The 16,330-nt window shown below is 39.3% G+C and overlaps 1 protein-coding gene across 1 annotated transcript in view; it reads right to left on the reverse strand.

Moving 5' to 3' along the window:
* Positions 1-16,330, reverse strand: part of elovl6 (ELOVL fatty acid elongase 6) — a 51,124-nt gene that overhangs the window by 15,275 nt on the left and 19,519 nt on the right. Inside the window, exons 2-3 of the mRNA XM_063000524.1 lie at positions 1,759-1,890; positions 505-656 (exon numbers count right to left, since the gene is read on the reverse strand). Coding sequence (XP_062856594.1) covers positions 505-656; positions 1,759-1,890 — 284 coding nt within the window. The remainder of the gene's footprint in view (positions 1-504; positions 657-1,758; positions 1,891-16,330) is intronic.

The raw sequence follows: 16,330 nt of genomic DNA on the forward strand, positions 1-16,330 counted from the left end.
ACAGATGTGTTATTTACTTATGAAAGGACTAGGGATGTAACGGTGCACCACAAGACAGTTAAAAATTGGTGCACGTGCCACGATTTTAATAGGTTATTTATTTAAGATGAAACGATATTCACTTTAAACAGCAGAGGACACTGGCGCTATTTTTATTTATTTTTTTACACAAAAAGTGAAACCAGCATTGTTTTGAATAGTTTACACTTACCTGAGAAATAAAAGGGCATTAATTATTTAGATAAATAATAGATAAGCACAAACAGAGTATTTTATTTTAAAGAGAAATAATAAAAGGAAACTGTCATAATTTGTCTTCAATTTCGTTTTGTTAAAAAAAAAAATCTGAAAAAAATTGTATCATGAACCCAGTATTGTGAATCGTATCGCATCATGGGTAGAGTGTATCGTTACATCCCTAAAAAGGACCATTTTTTACTTCCTTCAAAAACATTTCTCTTAAATCGATATTTAACAGAGATTTGGGAATATAGATGGCCTTACCGAGCTCTGGTGCTTTACTCAGCACAAAGGCGTATGCCCAGAACTTGCTGACAGGTCCGTTATAGAAACTCTGATCACACACACTCTGTTTCAGGCCTTTGGTCATCAGGATGTGCGTCATGTACCATCCAGTCCGCATAGCACCAAATATACTAACACAAAAAGAACAGAAAGACATTGGTAAGAATCACATGCATCACATACAATGTTTAGCGGACTGCTCAAACGTATTCACCCACTCACTGATCCACACGCCAATTCACTCATTTTTGTAATGAAAACATAATATTGTGGTTTGGCATGGACAATAAGGTTTCAAATACTGTAAAGTTTGTGTGTATACCAATGTATTCAGATAGAAACTATATTTTGCTGTAGCCATGCTTGCTGATGTTTATACAACTCCTCCCTTGGGTTTCCCCTCTCTCTGTATCTTCCATTCCCATTGGCAGGCGCTCACTGCCACTTATAACCCGGCTGCAATACATTTCCCACTACAAGCCACAAACAGGTCTAAATATTAACACTTGGGTCTATTTTTCAGGCGTCTGCGAGAGATCAGCAAGCATATTAGATTGCTTCTTTGTACAATTCACACATAGCATTTGAGAGCCCATTTTTGATCCCCAAGAAAAGGCTGATTTGCCTCCGAGCTTGCGCATCTGTCACAACTTCCAAAATTTGGGTAGTGTGAGCTTAGCCTTAATACCTATGGTTTTAGAATAGAATTTTCAATAAGCTTTTCAGTAAGTGAATTTAGTTTCATTCCGTTTAGTTTAATGTAATTGTACGGCAATTACATAGCAAACATGTCAAAACACACTTTTCATGACCAGTCATTCACAGTCATGCTGGATTAGAAAAAATCTTCCCACAATATTAGAAACATATGATTTATCATATTATAACTGATGACATACACTTATCAACGGGTGTGTCTTAGCAAAGGATGTGAAACAACTAAACTCAGCATAGTTAACAAGATCCTGGTGTGACTGCAATTTATTAAGCAACAGTTGTATGTCAGCATGGTATCAAAATACAATACTGATATAACATTAAATAAGAATTTTCTAAATAGATTAAATATAGATCTGTTTATGCTTTTAATAAGTATTCTAAATTAATAGATATCAGGTCATATAAGGTAACAGTACATGGCAAAGAATACATGCTTTAATCCATTCAGTCAGAATGGCATTCACCAAATAAACAAGCCAAATCTTTAATTGGCAGTACATATTGGGTGATTACCTGAACACAGCAAGTGTTAAGGACCAAAGCACCAAAGGTTTTCTCAGTTCAAACTTCTCCCTCTGCTTCATCACATGCCGACCTCCAAGTATACAGGCCGCATAAAGTGCCGAGAACAGGAATGACTTCTTCCTGCACAAAGAACAAAGTTTTTTTTTTAATTGTGAAATAAATTCTGAAAAAAATATATCTTGTATCTAATATTTCAGAGCCAAATCTGATCCTGTAATGATAATACTCCTTTGAAATCTTTCCTAGAGTTTGAAGCTAGACAGTATGCTTTTTATTTAAAAATTGAAAGAAGACCACATCAAGGTCCATGGCAAGAACAGGAATCTGTGGCTACATTTGGCATCATATTACCAAAACTGGACAGCTATGGACTGGAAAAACTAGGCTCAGTCTACCTTGTTTAAACAATTTATAACAAGTACCCCTAAACATTGAACAAAGATTAAGCCTAAGATGCAGCCTAAGTATTATTGCTGACCATGAACATCTATTTAGGGCCACTATTAACTATCTTGTAATGGCTCCTTCCAGCTTAATAAAATCTAAATTAATGCTTTAGTCTGATGTTAAAATGTGATATTCACAACAGTACATAAACAATTGTATTATTATTTGGCAGTGAAAATACAAATGCAATCCGAAACTGAGAGATAAAAATGAAGATAATCAGGATTTGTTTGTTTGTTTGTTTTACACTTTGGTTACATTCATGACAGGAACGGTAGTTACTCATTACATAAGATTCATCAATTCACAAGGTTATATCAAACACAGTCTTGGACAATCTAGCGTCTCCAATTCCCCTCACTTGCATGTCTTTGGACTGTAGGAGGAAACCGGAGCACCCGGAGAAAACCCACATGGACATGGGGAGAACATGCAAACGCCACACAGAAAGGACCCGGACCGGCCCACCTGGGGATCGAAGCCAGGACCTTCTTGCTGTGAGGCAACAGTGCTACCCACTTAGCCACCGTGCCGCCCCAGATAATCAGGAGATAATTCCACATTTTCTTGACATCCAAATTTAAAGTACTTATTTTCTGATGAGTTGTGCTTTTACCATGCGTCCATGTGTTTCAGATAAAGTGTCATGACTGTGATCTGTAGTGTTCTAATCTACATACGCACACTAGTTCACTAGATCGCTCAATTATTTGCTGCTTGTGTAATAAATACATTTACATTTAGATTTTCTGCATTTAGCTCTTATCCAGAGCGACTTACAGAAGTGCTTCCATAGTGCTTCCAAATACATAACAATCAACATCCCACTACACATGTGCATTAAAGCTCAGTCTATGTAAACCAAATAATATTACTAGGGGTGTAACGTTTCACGATGCATCGCGATGCAAAAATGTAGCGATGTGCATCATGGACATCTTCGCGATTGTACGAGTGCACGTGCGTTCTGTAATTTATTAGTGATGGGTCGGTCGCGAACAATCCGGCTCTAAGAGTCGGCTCTATAAATGAACGACAGCATCCGGCTCCTCATTGGGAGCCGATTCGGTTTTTTTTCAGTTTTTTTTTTTCTTAAAGCCGCACGTGATTGGTCAAGATACATGGTGGCGTTTGTGTGTTTACACTGAGCAGGAGGGGAGGGGTTACAGTCTGTAACTTACAGACACACACACACAGTGCGCACACGAACAGGAGGGAGAGAGTGAGAGAGAGAGAACCTGATGAAGTTTTACATTGCGCTTTACGTAGCCAGACATTACACGCTGGAAAGGTGAGGAAAATGAGTGACAGTAGGGCTGTCGCGCTAACCGCAATTTTGAAATATCGCGGTATAGACCAGCCAACCGCAGGGCATGCCAAGCAACCGCAACACCGCGGTGTTCAAGTTTTTTCTTTCTTTCTTCTATTTTTTTTTGTTTATATTGTTGCAGGGTCCATCTTGTTTTACGCTTACATTCGGGCGTAATAAATGTTAAATGAATTCATAATGAAAATGAGCTAGGAGCGTCATTTTCCCGCAACCTGTTCTCATGCGTTGCTGCTGAGTGTCAGGCTTTGTGTTTTAAAATGTAAACAATCGCAACAGGAATTATAGGCAAGTTTATTAATGATCAAATTGAGTTCACACTCAATAAATACTTGTAATTTAGACTATATTCAAACAGCCTTGGTGAACTAAAACACTTCATGACGGTTAATATGGCATTGCAGCCTGCAAATATTCTCTTTCTGGTCTTGCTGGAATGATTTAAATGTATTTTTTCATTGAATAAAAATGTATTGAAACGAATAATAACTTGAAATGTAGTATATATTGTTATGTTAATTATACCTACTAAATAGATAGTTTGTCGCATTGTAAAGTCGCATGCAGGTACAGTACACGTGTATTAGTGTAACGAGCCCCATCAGAGAGAGTTTTAGTACCGAGGGGAACATCGCTACCCCACTCAGATTCTCTCTAAACCACATCAGATGAACGTGTTGGTTCTTCTAGCGCGCATAATAACGCAGGTTTAAACTCTTACAGACTTTATTATATTTCTTTTTTACCATATTTTGATTAGATGTGTATTTACAATATTTAGCCTAAACACTTTTTTTTTTCGTTTCACACTGTATATCTAGCCTAGGAGCTAAATTTAAACCTTTTTTTAATAGAGAAAAGACGCGCATCCCTGCTCTGTTCTGTATTTAACATTAAACACGCATTTCATTGGTCTTAAAGCTGTCTCATCTTTGTCATTATAAAGCAATAATATACCGAATCATAGCCTAACAATAAAGCTTGTTTATATAGCTCTAAAATGCAGATTAATTAAGTAATTTTCAAAAAAAAAAAAAAATGGCGATATTACCGCATACCGCGATATTGAGACAGGTTGAATATCGCAAGGGGAAATTCTTTCACCGCGACAGCCCTAAGTGACAGGAAACTAAAGTAAAGTTCAGACCCACTTAGCTGGTGGGAGACCAAGTGTTCAGTCTACCCACATCTTATACATGTCACTGTGTATTGTAGCAACATCTGTCCCCTCAGAGAGAATCTTTTCTAAAACAGGGCAGATCATAACAGAAGGGAGAAACAGGATCAACCCCTAAAAGATGAGCTCCTTAGTTTTTCTGAATGCCAATCTTCACTAAATACTTACAAATACTGTCACCTGGATGCTGCTTTTTGTTTTGCACATTTTCATTTATATTTTGTTGAGTGATACTTTGTTGATGTTGTGTTGTTCCACTGTAGATGCAAATTTACAAATAATATACACAATCAGACCTTTTTGTCTAATTGAAATGGGTCTTTTTTGTATTTTATAATTTATTGTTGTGGCACTCTGTTTCAAGTTGAGTATATAAATAAAGCCATTAAAATAATAAACATTTAATACAATGTTTTTTTTTACATTAGTAATTCATTTTACAAGTAATTTGGTAATAAATTAGTTTAAGCAACAAAAAAATCTGTTTAAAGACTCAGCTCAGCGAGCTTGTTTGATTACTTTGATTTTCAATTTAAGATGGCAATAAGTAACTTAAATTTGGTAAACCTGTTAGTAGGTTACAGTAAAGTACTCTGTTCTTGGTAATTACCTTTAATTGCAGGGGACTGAAGTTTTTTTTGCTTAAAAATGTACAAGAAAATGTGCATTGTTTTGCACTGTTTACACTTCAGAAAAAATCGTGAGAAAATCGAATCGTGAACTCAGCATCGTGAATCGAATTGAATCGTGAGCAGAGTGTATCGTTACACCCCTAAATATTACCATTAATGTGTCTAGATAGTGTGTTTAGATAGACACAGCCAAACAGTATTTTTCAAAAAGACACAAGAGTTGTGTTTAAAAAGACACAGCCCAAACAAAATTCAAGAAGCGTGGTTGATCAGGTGGTACCCCATCTACATCTTGATTAGAGTTGGAACATGCAGAAGGTGTAGTTATGCAGTTGCTAAGGTGTATCTAGGTGGTCTTGGTACTTAAGCTGTTGCTAGGTGGTTGCTAAGGTGTTTAAGATGTTTGCTAGGGTGCTAGTGGTTTGTTGCTATGGTGTTCTAGGTTGTATGCAAGTACATACCATGTGAGGGTAAGGGGTGTGACTACTTTTGCTCAGATATGTGATTGTGGGTGTGCAAGCACGTATTTGGTAAGGGTGCAAATAATTTTGCTCAGATAACACAGGTAACTGTGTGTGTGCAAGCATGTTTGTTTGTTTGTTTATTTGGATTTTTAATGTCATGTTTTACACCCTTCGGTTACATCCACGACAGAAACGGTAGTTACTCGTTACACAAGATTCATCATCTTACAAGTTTAATGTCAAACACAGCCATGGACAATTTTGTATCTCCAACTCACCTCACTTGCATGCCTTTGGACTGTGGGAGGAAACCGGAGCACCCGGAGTGAACCCATGCACACACGGGGAGAACATGCAAACTCCACACAGAAAGGACGCAGACCGCCCCACCTGGGGATCAAACCCAGGACCTTCTTGCTGTGAGGTGACAGTGCTACCCACTTAGCCACCGTGGTGCAAGCATGTATTTGTTGGGAGTGTAAATACTTTTGCTCAGGCAGGTGAGTGTGTGTGCAAGCATGTAGTTGGTGGGGGTGTGAATACAAGTCTACTGCAATCACACTAATAAAGCAATGCAGCCCAAATCTGTGTGTGGTTTGTGTGTGTTGTCAGTTTTATCTAGACATCCAGCTTTGATACAGCTAAGATTGCAATAATTGTTCACCCCTGGTGCAAATTAATTATAGGAACCTAAATACACATGGACCAAACCAAGCAGAATTAGATCTTTCTCCATATCAGACATCAAAATGTGTTCAAATTTGGCAATTTCTCTTAACTAACCACCATTACTTGACAGTTAACCATTACCCGACATCACTGGATGTGTTTAATATGCATTAACGTGTATATATAACGTTTGATGTTAATCAAGATCTTGGCTTCAGTGTGTTTCTGTCGGTTGCTGCCAAAAAATTCAGAGCCCTGACAGGCCAGCAAGAATTATGAGAATAAATTGGGGCAGTTTCCTAAACGACATTCCACTGTCTTTCCAAGAGCTACAAAGAGAAGGAGGAGGAAAAGCCCAAAAGCATGTTTGTCATGATATCACAGCAATACTCAGAGTGCAGTGAATGGATTCGATCAATAAATCGTCAAGTATAAAATAAGTAATGATAAGGTACATGATTACTGTAGCTGGTACAATCTGTTCTGATTGTTTAGTGTCAGGGACGGAATGTTCTTGACCCCAATGTCCTTGAGAAAAAATGGTCAGGGATGAAGGTCGGACAAGGATGCCAAACATCTCTCTGTATCTCTGCCTGCACAATTCTTCAGTGAGGACACTGAGGTCAGCTCTAGACAATGAAGACATTCTGTGTAAATCCCCCTCTTCTGTTTTCATTTACAGTACTGTCCTTTGTTCAGGAATCAAAGGTGATAGCAAGTTCATTTCTTAGAATACATTTTTGCAGTTGTTTGGATGTGTCCCAGACTGCTAGTACCATACATAAATAATATTATACACCGATCAGCCATAACATTAAAACCACCTCCTTGTTTCTACGCTAACTGTCCATTTTATCAGCTCCACTTACCATATAGGAGCACTTTGTAGTTCTACAATTACTAACTGTAGTCCATCTGTTTCTCTGCATGCTTTGTTAGCCCCCTTTCATGCTGTTCTTCAATGGTCAGGACTCTCCCAGGACCACCACAGAGCAGGTATTATTTGGGTGGTGGATCATTCTCAGCACTGCAGTGACACTGACATGGTGGTGGTGTGTTAGTGTGTGTTGTGCTGGTATGAGTGGATAAACACTTCACTGTCACTGCTGGACTGAGAATAGTCCACCATCCAAAAACACCCAGCCAACAGCGCCCCGTTGGCAGCGTCCTGTGACCACTGATGAAGGTCTCGAAGATAAACTCAAACAGCAGCAATAGATGAGCAATCGTCTCTGACTTTACATCTACAAGGTGGACCAACTAGGTAGGAGTGTCTAATAGAGTGGACAGTGAGTTGACTCCAGCAGCGCTGCTGTGTCTGATCCACTCAAATCAGCACTACATACACTATCACCATGTCATTGTCACTGCAGTGCTGAGAATGATTCTCCACCTAAATAATACCTGCTCCGTGGTGGTCCTGACCATTAAAAAACAGGGTGAAAGCAGGTTAAAATAGTATGCAGGAAAATAGATGGACTACAGTCAGTAATTGTAGAACAACAAAGTGCTTCTATATGGTTGGTGGAGCTGATAAAATAGACAGTGAGTGTAGAAACAAGGAGGTGGTTTTAATGTTATGGCTGATCAGTGTAATTTAATGAATAAATTCAATAAACACTATTCCATCCGACGCTTGGCACTGTGATGTACAGCTTGCATGCAACTGCCTGAACATGGTAACCCATGCCATAAAGGTCCCAGTGCAGTTTTTGTACTAATGCCAGAGAAGGTTTGGAAGGGTATTGAGACAGCAGAGCATTGGTGACTTTTATGCATTATGCGCCTCAGCACTTGGCAACTCCGCTTTATATGTGGTTTACCACTTTCACTTCGCAATAATAACTGTCACAGTCAATCATGGAATATCTAGGAGGGAAATTTTTCTTTTAAAAGCTCTTTAGAATGACCCATTCTATTACAAATGTTTGTAAAGGCAGATTGCAAGTCTAGGTGCTTGATTTTATACACCAGTTGCAATGGGACTGAAATGAAACACATGAATTGAATGATTCAGTAAAGTTTTAAAGACCATCCATATTTAGTTTTCAGTCTGTTTATAAGGATACAAACTCAAATACAAGAAATATCTACATAAATCACTTCTACAGGCAAAAGTCAGTATTTAGTGTGACCTCCATTAGCACTAAGCACATCTTAAACTGTGTTCTGAAGTAATCTTCTGGTTTATAATACCAGGCTTCTTTCAGCACTTATCAGAGTTCTTCTTTTGATTTAGGCTGTCCTTTATTTCTTTCTCTGTCCAGGTAATCCCATATTGCCTATAATTACACCTTTTAAAGCTGATCCCTACTAGAGATGCCACATTTCAAAACACAAGCAGCAAAATCTCATTCAAAAAGTGGTGGAAGAAAAATTAGTAAACTGCCTTTGGAAGCAACATTAGCAATAAAATGAGTTGGGTTCCAATTGCCAAGCAGTCACATACAGGATTTTTTATGTCAGCTATAGTGTAAAACAAACCACCACTTGACTCTGGCAAGGTTAAAAAAAAAATGGCTGGTTAAGAGTCTGATTTGTCAGGGTGTGGTACGCTATGGTTCTCTTTGGCCAGGGTAAACTTCTACAAGATTAGAGTTGACAAGTGGGCATAATTATTTTTTGTATGAAAATACAATTAGTTATTGTATGAAAATACTAAAAACATTTTTCCTTTAATATACCGTCTGTGTCTCTACAGAGGCTCTGCCATATACACCAATTAGGCATAACATTATGATATTATAATTGTGTTAATATTGTGTTGGTCCCCCTTTTGCTGCTAAAACAGCCCTGAACTATCAAGGCATAGACTCCACTAGACCCCTGAAGGTGTGCTGTGGTATCTGTCACCAAGATAGTGCATCCTGGTGCCATGTGTTCCCCAGGTAAGCGACTCACACGCACCCGGCTATCCACGTGATGTAAAAGAAAACGTGATTCATCAGACCAGGCCACCTTCTTCCATTGGTCCGTGGTCCAGTTCGATGCTCAAATGCCCATTGTTAGTGCTTTCGGCGGTGGACAGGGGTCAGCATGGGCGCCCTGACTGGTCTGCGGCTATGCAGCCCCATACGCAACAAACTGTGATGCACTGTGTATTCTGACACCTTTCTATCAGAACCAGCATTAACTTCTTCAGCAATTTGAGCTACACTATTTCGTTTGTTGGTTTGGACCACAAGGGCCAGCCTTCGCTCCCCACGTGTATCAGTGAGCCTTGGCCGCCATTTTGGAGATGCTCTGACCCAGTCGTCTAGCCATCACAATTTGTCCCTAGTCAAACTCGCTTTTTCCTGCTTCTAACACATCAACTTTGAGGATAAAATGTTCACTTGCTGCCTAATATATCCCACCCACTAACAGGTGCAGTGATGAAGAGATAATCAGTGGTCATAATGTTATGCCTCGTAGGTGTATGTAGACATCAAATGTTGTATATATTTTCTGAAATTTCTGCATCATAATGTACAGTATTTAGTTATACTACCAAAAACTGTTATTTTTAGGGGACTCAAGTGCATAATGTACTAAGCTATACAGCAAACAAAAATTGTCTCAATTGTCACACCCACACGGAGTTGTGTGTGATCGTGGAATGCTGTGAAAACCTAACAAATCTAATTAATGGCCACTCAGGTGGCACAGCGGTAAAAAGTATGCTAGCACACCAGAGTTGGGGTTTCAAATACATCGTATCGAATCTCAGCTCTGCCTTTCCGACTGGGCGGGCGCATGAACAACGATTGGCTGTTGTTTATAGGGGTAAAAAGTCGGACCATAGGTCCTCATAACTGGTGCAACTGGGGCCCCTGCTGGCTGACTGATGGCACCTGCACAGGGCTGAGGAATAATGCTGATGGGAGTGTGGCCCTCCGTACACAGTGCCCGTCAGTGTATGAACTCAACTTGTGCAGGTGAAAAATGCAGTCTGTACTGACTGTACGTGCCGGAGGGGTCGTATGTCAGTTGAGAGGCGTCCTCAGTCAGCGGCGAAGGGTCAAATCAGTATAGAGGACATAATCAGGGTAATTGGACACAACTAGATTGGGGAAGAAAATTGGGAGTGAAAAGTGGGAAAAATAGAAAATTAAAAAATATATACAGTATATATATATATATATATATATATAAAAATAATGTTTTTTCATTCCCTGATGACCAAGGTCATTACTTTAGATGTATCCTTTTTGTTATTAATTGTATTCCCCCATTTTAGGTAGTAGACAGTAATTAATGACAATGCTACCCGTGAGGGGCAACATCTGGACAAAGATGCTTTGCGTTTGATGTGCATCCTGAGGGAATTAGAAAAGCAAACAAACTGTAAAGCAAAACAAAAAACAAAAAACTCTGCAGCCTAATTGCAGTTTGTGATTGGCACTGTAAGCAGAATGTGCTCAGCGAGATCTGAACAGCTGGTGGGTTTTACTAAATGCAGCAGAACAAAGAGAAAAAGGGCAAAACAAGCGATCAGTAGTACTCAGCACAGCACACAATTTAGGACACACCTGCAGTTCAGCTGTTTTTGTTGATTCTATACTGATTTGAAAAGCTTAAACCTGCTCTGTGCAGCACAACTTCATGGATCATCAGACAATCCAATCTAGAAATCTGACATGAAGATGTTGAGCACTGGGTGTGCTGGTAGCTGTTATTTTAAGAGATGCAGTGTGAGGCTGAGAGGATGATGTGATGCTTCATGATGGTGAGAAATAAAATGGCTGAGCCCTGAGGTGGCTGCTTTATCACACTGTATTCACACATGAGATGATGTGTCTAAGTCTAAATGAGTTTATTCTCTGGCACTGACCAACTTTCATTTGAAACCACATAAAGTTTTAATAAGTACAGTGGACCCTAGAGTTACGAATGGTTTACCATACAAACATTTTGGGTTACGAACAATCTTTTGCAACTTAACGTACAAACAAATTTCGGATTACGAACTGAAATTCGCGAAACACGTGACGTCACAAACAAGTTAACTCCGACCGTCTCTCTCTCTATATATACAGTGAGTGAACATTCGGACAGCGAATGGTGTTTTTCCGGTGTTTTCTTTATATTTTGTAAAATTCAGTATTAAAATGTCCCCAAAGAAGCTGCAGAGGAAGCGTAGTGTTAAAAAATTACAACATCTATTACATTTGTTGTTGTACAGTATAATTACTCCTGCCAGTAGCTGTCACTGTGTATCAGACAGAGGGGACAGTGAGTGAGAGAGAAGAAGGAACTCGGCTAAGTAAAGTATTCTTTCTTTCATTAAACTGCACCTACAAAATACAACACTATTGAAATAAAGAAGGAGATAATAGAGAAATATGAGAGTTATTGTTGTTTCTGGTAGATACATTTTATAAAAACAAGAAGGAAATTTATTATGGTGTATGATACAGCACATGTACTGTACTGAAATGTGATGTGTTTTATGTACAGTATTACTGTGTATTGTTTATTATTGTTTATTACAGTAATGTTTATTCTATAATTTAGGATTTAAGGGAAAATATACTTGTATTTAAAACAAAAAAGACAATTTAAGACATTAGAGAGGTTAGGTAAGGGGGTGGTTTGGGAGGTCTGGCACAAATTAATTCTATTTACATGATTTCTTATGGGAAAAATAGGTTTAACTAAGAACAGCCCTTTGGAACCAATTAAATTCGTAAGTCAAGGGTTTACTGTATTAGAAAGATTAAAATAATTAGAACAAATGCACAGATTCCATTAATACTATATATGAGAAATGAAAACATGCATCACATGAAATATTACATATTACAATATTGGTATTTATTTGCATGTTTTGTACAGAATAAAATACATTGTAATTGCTGGATGGTGCAGATTTAGAAGAAAGCTAAAAGTCACGTTTTTATATTCTTCACTGATATAAATGACTACATTTCATGTATTCTCATTGGCTAATACATAATTATGTCAAGGTATGTTTCCAAACCTAGTAAATGTTTTTAACAAATGGTAAGACATCATGAAATAATGTAACAACTCGTCATTTGCATTGAAATAAGACATATGCATGTTTTGTATGATTCTATGCATGTCTATGTAAACAAAGCCTCAGTCATCTATACAATGCCCTGCCAGCCGTTTCTGCAAGAAACTGCTATGCCGCATCCTGCGTGTTACTACAACATGGCTTTGTAGTAAGATACTAGAGGTGTTAGACCGACCTCCCAGCATTACAGAACTGTGTCCTGTATTTATATACAGTCAAGCCGGAAAGTCTGCACACCCCTTTCACCTTCTCCATGTTTTATTACGTTACAGACTCTATAATAGATTGAGATCATTTTTTGCCTCAAACATCTACACACAATCACCAATAATTATGAAGTGAAAACAGGGTTTAGAAAATATGCAAAAAATTGTTTATTTAGGGGTGACATATCTGTACACACCCTAATACTTGGTTGATGCACCTTTGGCAGCAATTACAGCTTCAAGGCGTCTTAGGAAAGAAGCTACGAGCTTGGCAGACTTGTTTTTGGAAATTTTTGCCCATTCCTCTTGGCATATCTTGGCAAGCTCTGTCAAATTGGATGGGGAGCATCGGTACACAGCCATTTTCAGCTACTTCCACAGATGTTCGATTGGATTCAGGTCTGGGCTCTGACTTGGCTACTCAAGGACATTCACAGACTTTCTCTGAAGCCACTCCTTTGTTTGATCGTTTCGCCTGGCCAGGCAGCCAGGTCTACGAAGATTTTTTCTTCCATTTATGAATTATGGTGGCCACTGTGCTCTTTGGGACCTGTAAAGCTGCAGCATTTTTTTTGTTCTCTTCTCTAGATCTATGCCTTGACACAATCCTGTTTCTGATTCCTTTGACCCCATGGCTTGGAGTTTGCTCTGATATACACTGTCAACTGTGGTACCTTATATAGGCAGGTGTTGGCAATCCCAATCATGTCCAATCGGTTGAATTTACCACAGGTGGACTCCAATTAAATTGTAGAAACATCTCAAGCAGTATCAGTGAAAACAAAATGCACCTCAGCTCACTTTTGGGGGTCATATCAAAGGGTGTGCACTAGGGTTGGGCGGTATGACAGTATGACGGTATTACGGTATACCGCGGTATTTAAAAATGATGACGGTATTTAAAAATGGTGACGGTATTTTTAAAAAATGTGAAGCGCCAAATTTCTGCTTCGGGTTTACCTTAAAAACTGAGACTTTAGGACATTCGCGCATCCACAGTAAGGGAAGGGTGGGAGGGGTAGGTGGTTGGAGCTCACTGAGGTGATAACACAAAAACTAGTGCGTGCTCTGTGTTTTACGTCATCCTATGCGCGCTCCCGAGAAGGAGGCTGTTTGAAGCCTTAGATGCCTTAATAAGCTGTAGTTCGGTATCTTAACGTTTCAAGAACGAGTGAGCATCGGAAGTGTCCTTGGCTTAAAACATGGCTGACGGTGCGGAGAAACGTGATTATTTTCAAACATAAATAAATGATTATTGATGATTATTGAACTTGTATAAACTTGCACATGTGTTTTTATTTGCAAAATCGAGCTTGTGAGTTGACATGCTTGCGCACTGTGCTATCCCATCCCATTGGTTTGAATGGCAAAATGCTAACTGTTAGCTAAGTATAAGACAGCCCCGATATTAATATCAATGATGAACGATCATGAACATTTTGCTACCTTGCCTTAAATGTAGGCATAATTCAAACAACACTTCAATGAGAAAAAAGATTTATTTTAAAAGGAAACTACAGGAAAGAGACAGACTGGTTGCATTGCATTAAGTTTCATAAAAATCCTCTCTTGTGCAGAGATGTGTTTGTGCCTGTGTTTGTTTCTGCTTTAAAACATACACGCCATGAACCATTTAGATTTAACATCATTAAACAAGTTTTTTCTCAATTATTTGTCATAATACTACTAGCGCTCTCTTTATCTGTGTGTGTATGTGTGTGTGTGTCGCTCCCCGTGATAACTGCGCAGTTCTGATTGGCTGTATTTCACCCACTCCGCTTCACATCAGTAGACGGAATTAATCATTATAGATTATTATTATAGTCATTATAAAAAAAAAATATATGTAGAGAGCTCCCTGGCTTTTCGAACAAACCCTATATAACAGCTCCCAGAGGCGCGACTCGGGTTCCTTTAGTTCATTTCAAAGAGCCATTCAGTAGAATCCCATCACTGAAAGACAGACACGCCCCCTCCCACTACACGGTAATACCGTATACCGCAGTATTTTTTTGAAGACGGTATGACGGTATGAAAATCGCCAATATCGCCCAACCCTAGTGTGCACACTTATGTACATATGATATTTTACATTTTGATTTTTAATAAATTAGCACAAATGTCTAAAAGCCTGCTTTCACTTTGTCATTGTGGGCTTTTTTGTGTAGAATTTTGTGACAAAAAAATGAAGTCAATCTGCAATGTAATAAAACGTGGAGAAGGTATATATATATATATACAGTGTATCACAAAAGTGAGTACACCCCTCACATTTCTGCAGATTTTTAAGTATATCTTTTCATGGGACAACACTGACAAAATGACACTTTGACACAATGAAAAGTAGTCTGTGTGCAGCTTATATAACAGTGTAAATTTATTCTTCCCTCAAAATAACTGAATATACAGCCATTAATGTCTAAACCACCGGCAACAAAAGTGAGTACACCCCTTAGTGAAAGTTCCTGAAGTGTCAATATTTTGTGTGGCCACCATTATTTCCCAGAACTGCCTTAACTCTCCTGGGCATGGAGTTTACCAGAGCTTCACAGGTTGCCACTGGAATGCTTTTCCACTCCTCCATGACGACATCACGGAGCTGGCGGATATTCGAGACTTTGCACTCCTCCACCTTCCGCTTGAGGATGCCCCAAAGATGTTCTATTGGGTTTAGGTCTGGAGACATGCTTGGCCAGTCCATCACCTTTACCCTCAGCCTCTTCAATAAAGCAGTGGTCGTCTTAGAGGTGTGTTTGGGGTCATTATCATGCTGGAACACTGCCCTGCGACCCATTTTCCGGAGGGAGGGGATCATGCTCTGCTTCAGTATTTCACAGTACTTATTGGAGTTCATGTGTCCCTCAATGAAATGTAACTCCCCAACACCTGCTGCACTCATGCAGCCCCAGACCATGGCATTCCCACCACCATGCTTGACTGTAGGCATGACACACTTATCTTTGTACTCCTCACCTGATTGCCGCCACACATGCTTGAGACCATCTGAACCAAACAAATTAATCTTGGTCTCATCAGACCATAGGACATGGTTCCAGTAATCCATGTCCTTTGTTGACATGTCTTCAGCAAACTGTTTGCGGGCTTTCTTGTGTAGAAACTTCAGAAGAGGCTTCCTTCTGGGGTGACAGCCATGCAGACCAATTTGATGTAGTGTGCGGCGTATGGTCTGAGCACTGACAGGCTGACCCCCCACCTTTTCAATCTCTGCAGCAATGCTGACAGCACTCCTGCGCCTATCTTTCAAAGACAGCAGTTGGATGTGACGCTGAGCACGTGCACTCAGCTTCTTTGGACGACCAACGCGAGGTCTGTTCTGAGTGGACCCTGCTCTTTTAAAACGCTGGATGATCTTGGCCACTGTGCTGCAGCTCAGTTTCAGGGTGTTGGCAATCTTCTTGTAGCCTTGGCCATCTTCATGTAGCGCAACAATTCGTCTTTTAAGATCCTCAGAGAGTTCTTTGCCATGAGGTGCCATGTTGGAACTTTCAGTGACCAGTATGAGAGAGTGTGAGAGCTGTACTACTAAATTGAACACACCTGCTCCCTATGCACACCTGAGACCTAGTAACACTAACAAATCACATGACATTTTGGA

This window comes from Trichomycterus rosablanca, chromosome 8 (genome assembly GCF_030014385.1).
Source record: "Trichomycterus rosablanca isolate fTriRos1 chromosome 8, fTriRos1.hap1, whole genome shotgun sequence".
Classification (NCBI taxonomy): domain Eukaryota; kingdom Metazoa; phylum Chordata; class Actinopteri; order Siluriformes; family Trichomycteridae; genus Trichomycterus; species Trichomycterus rosablanca.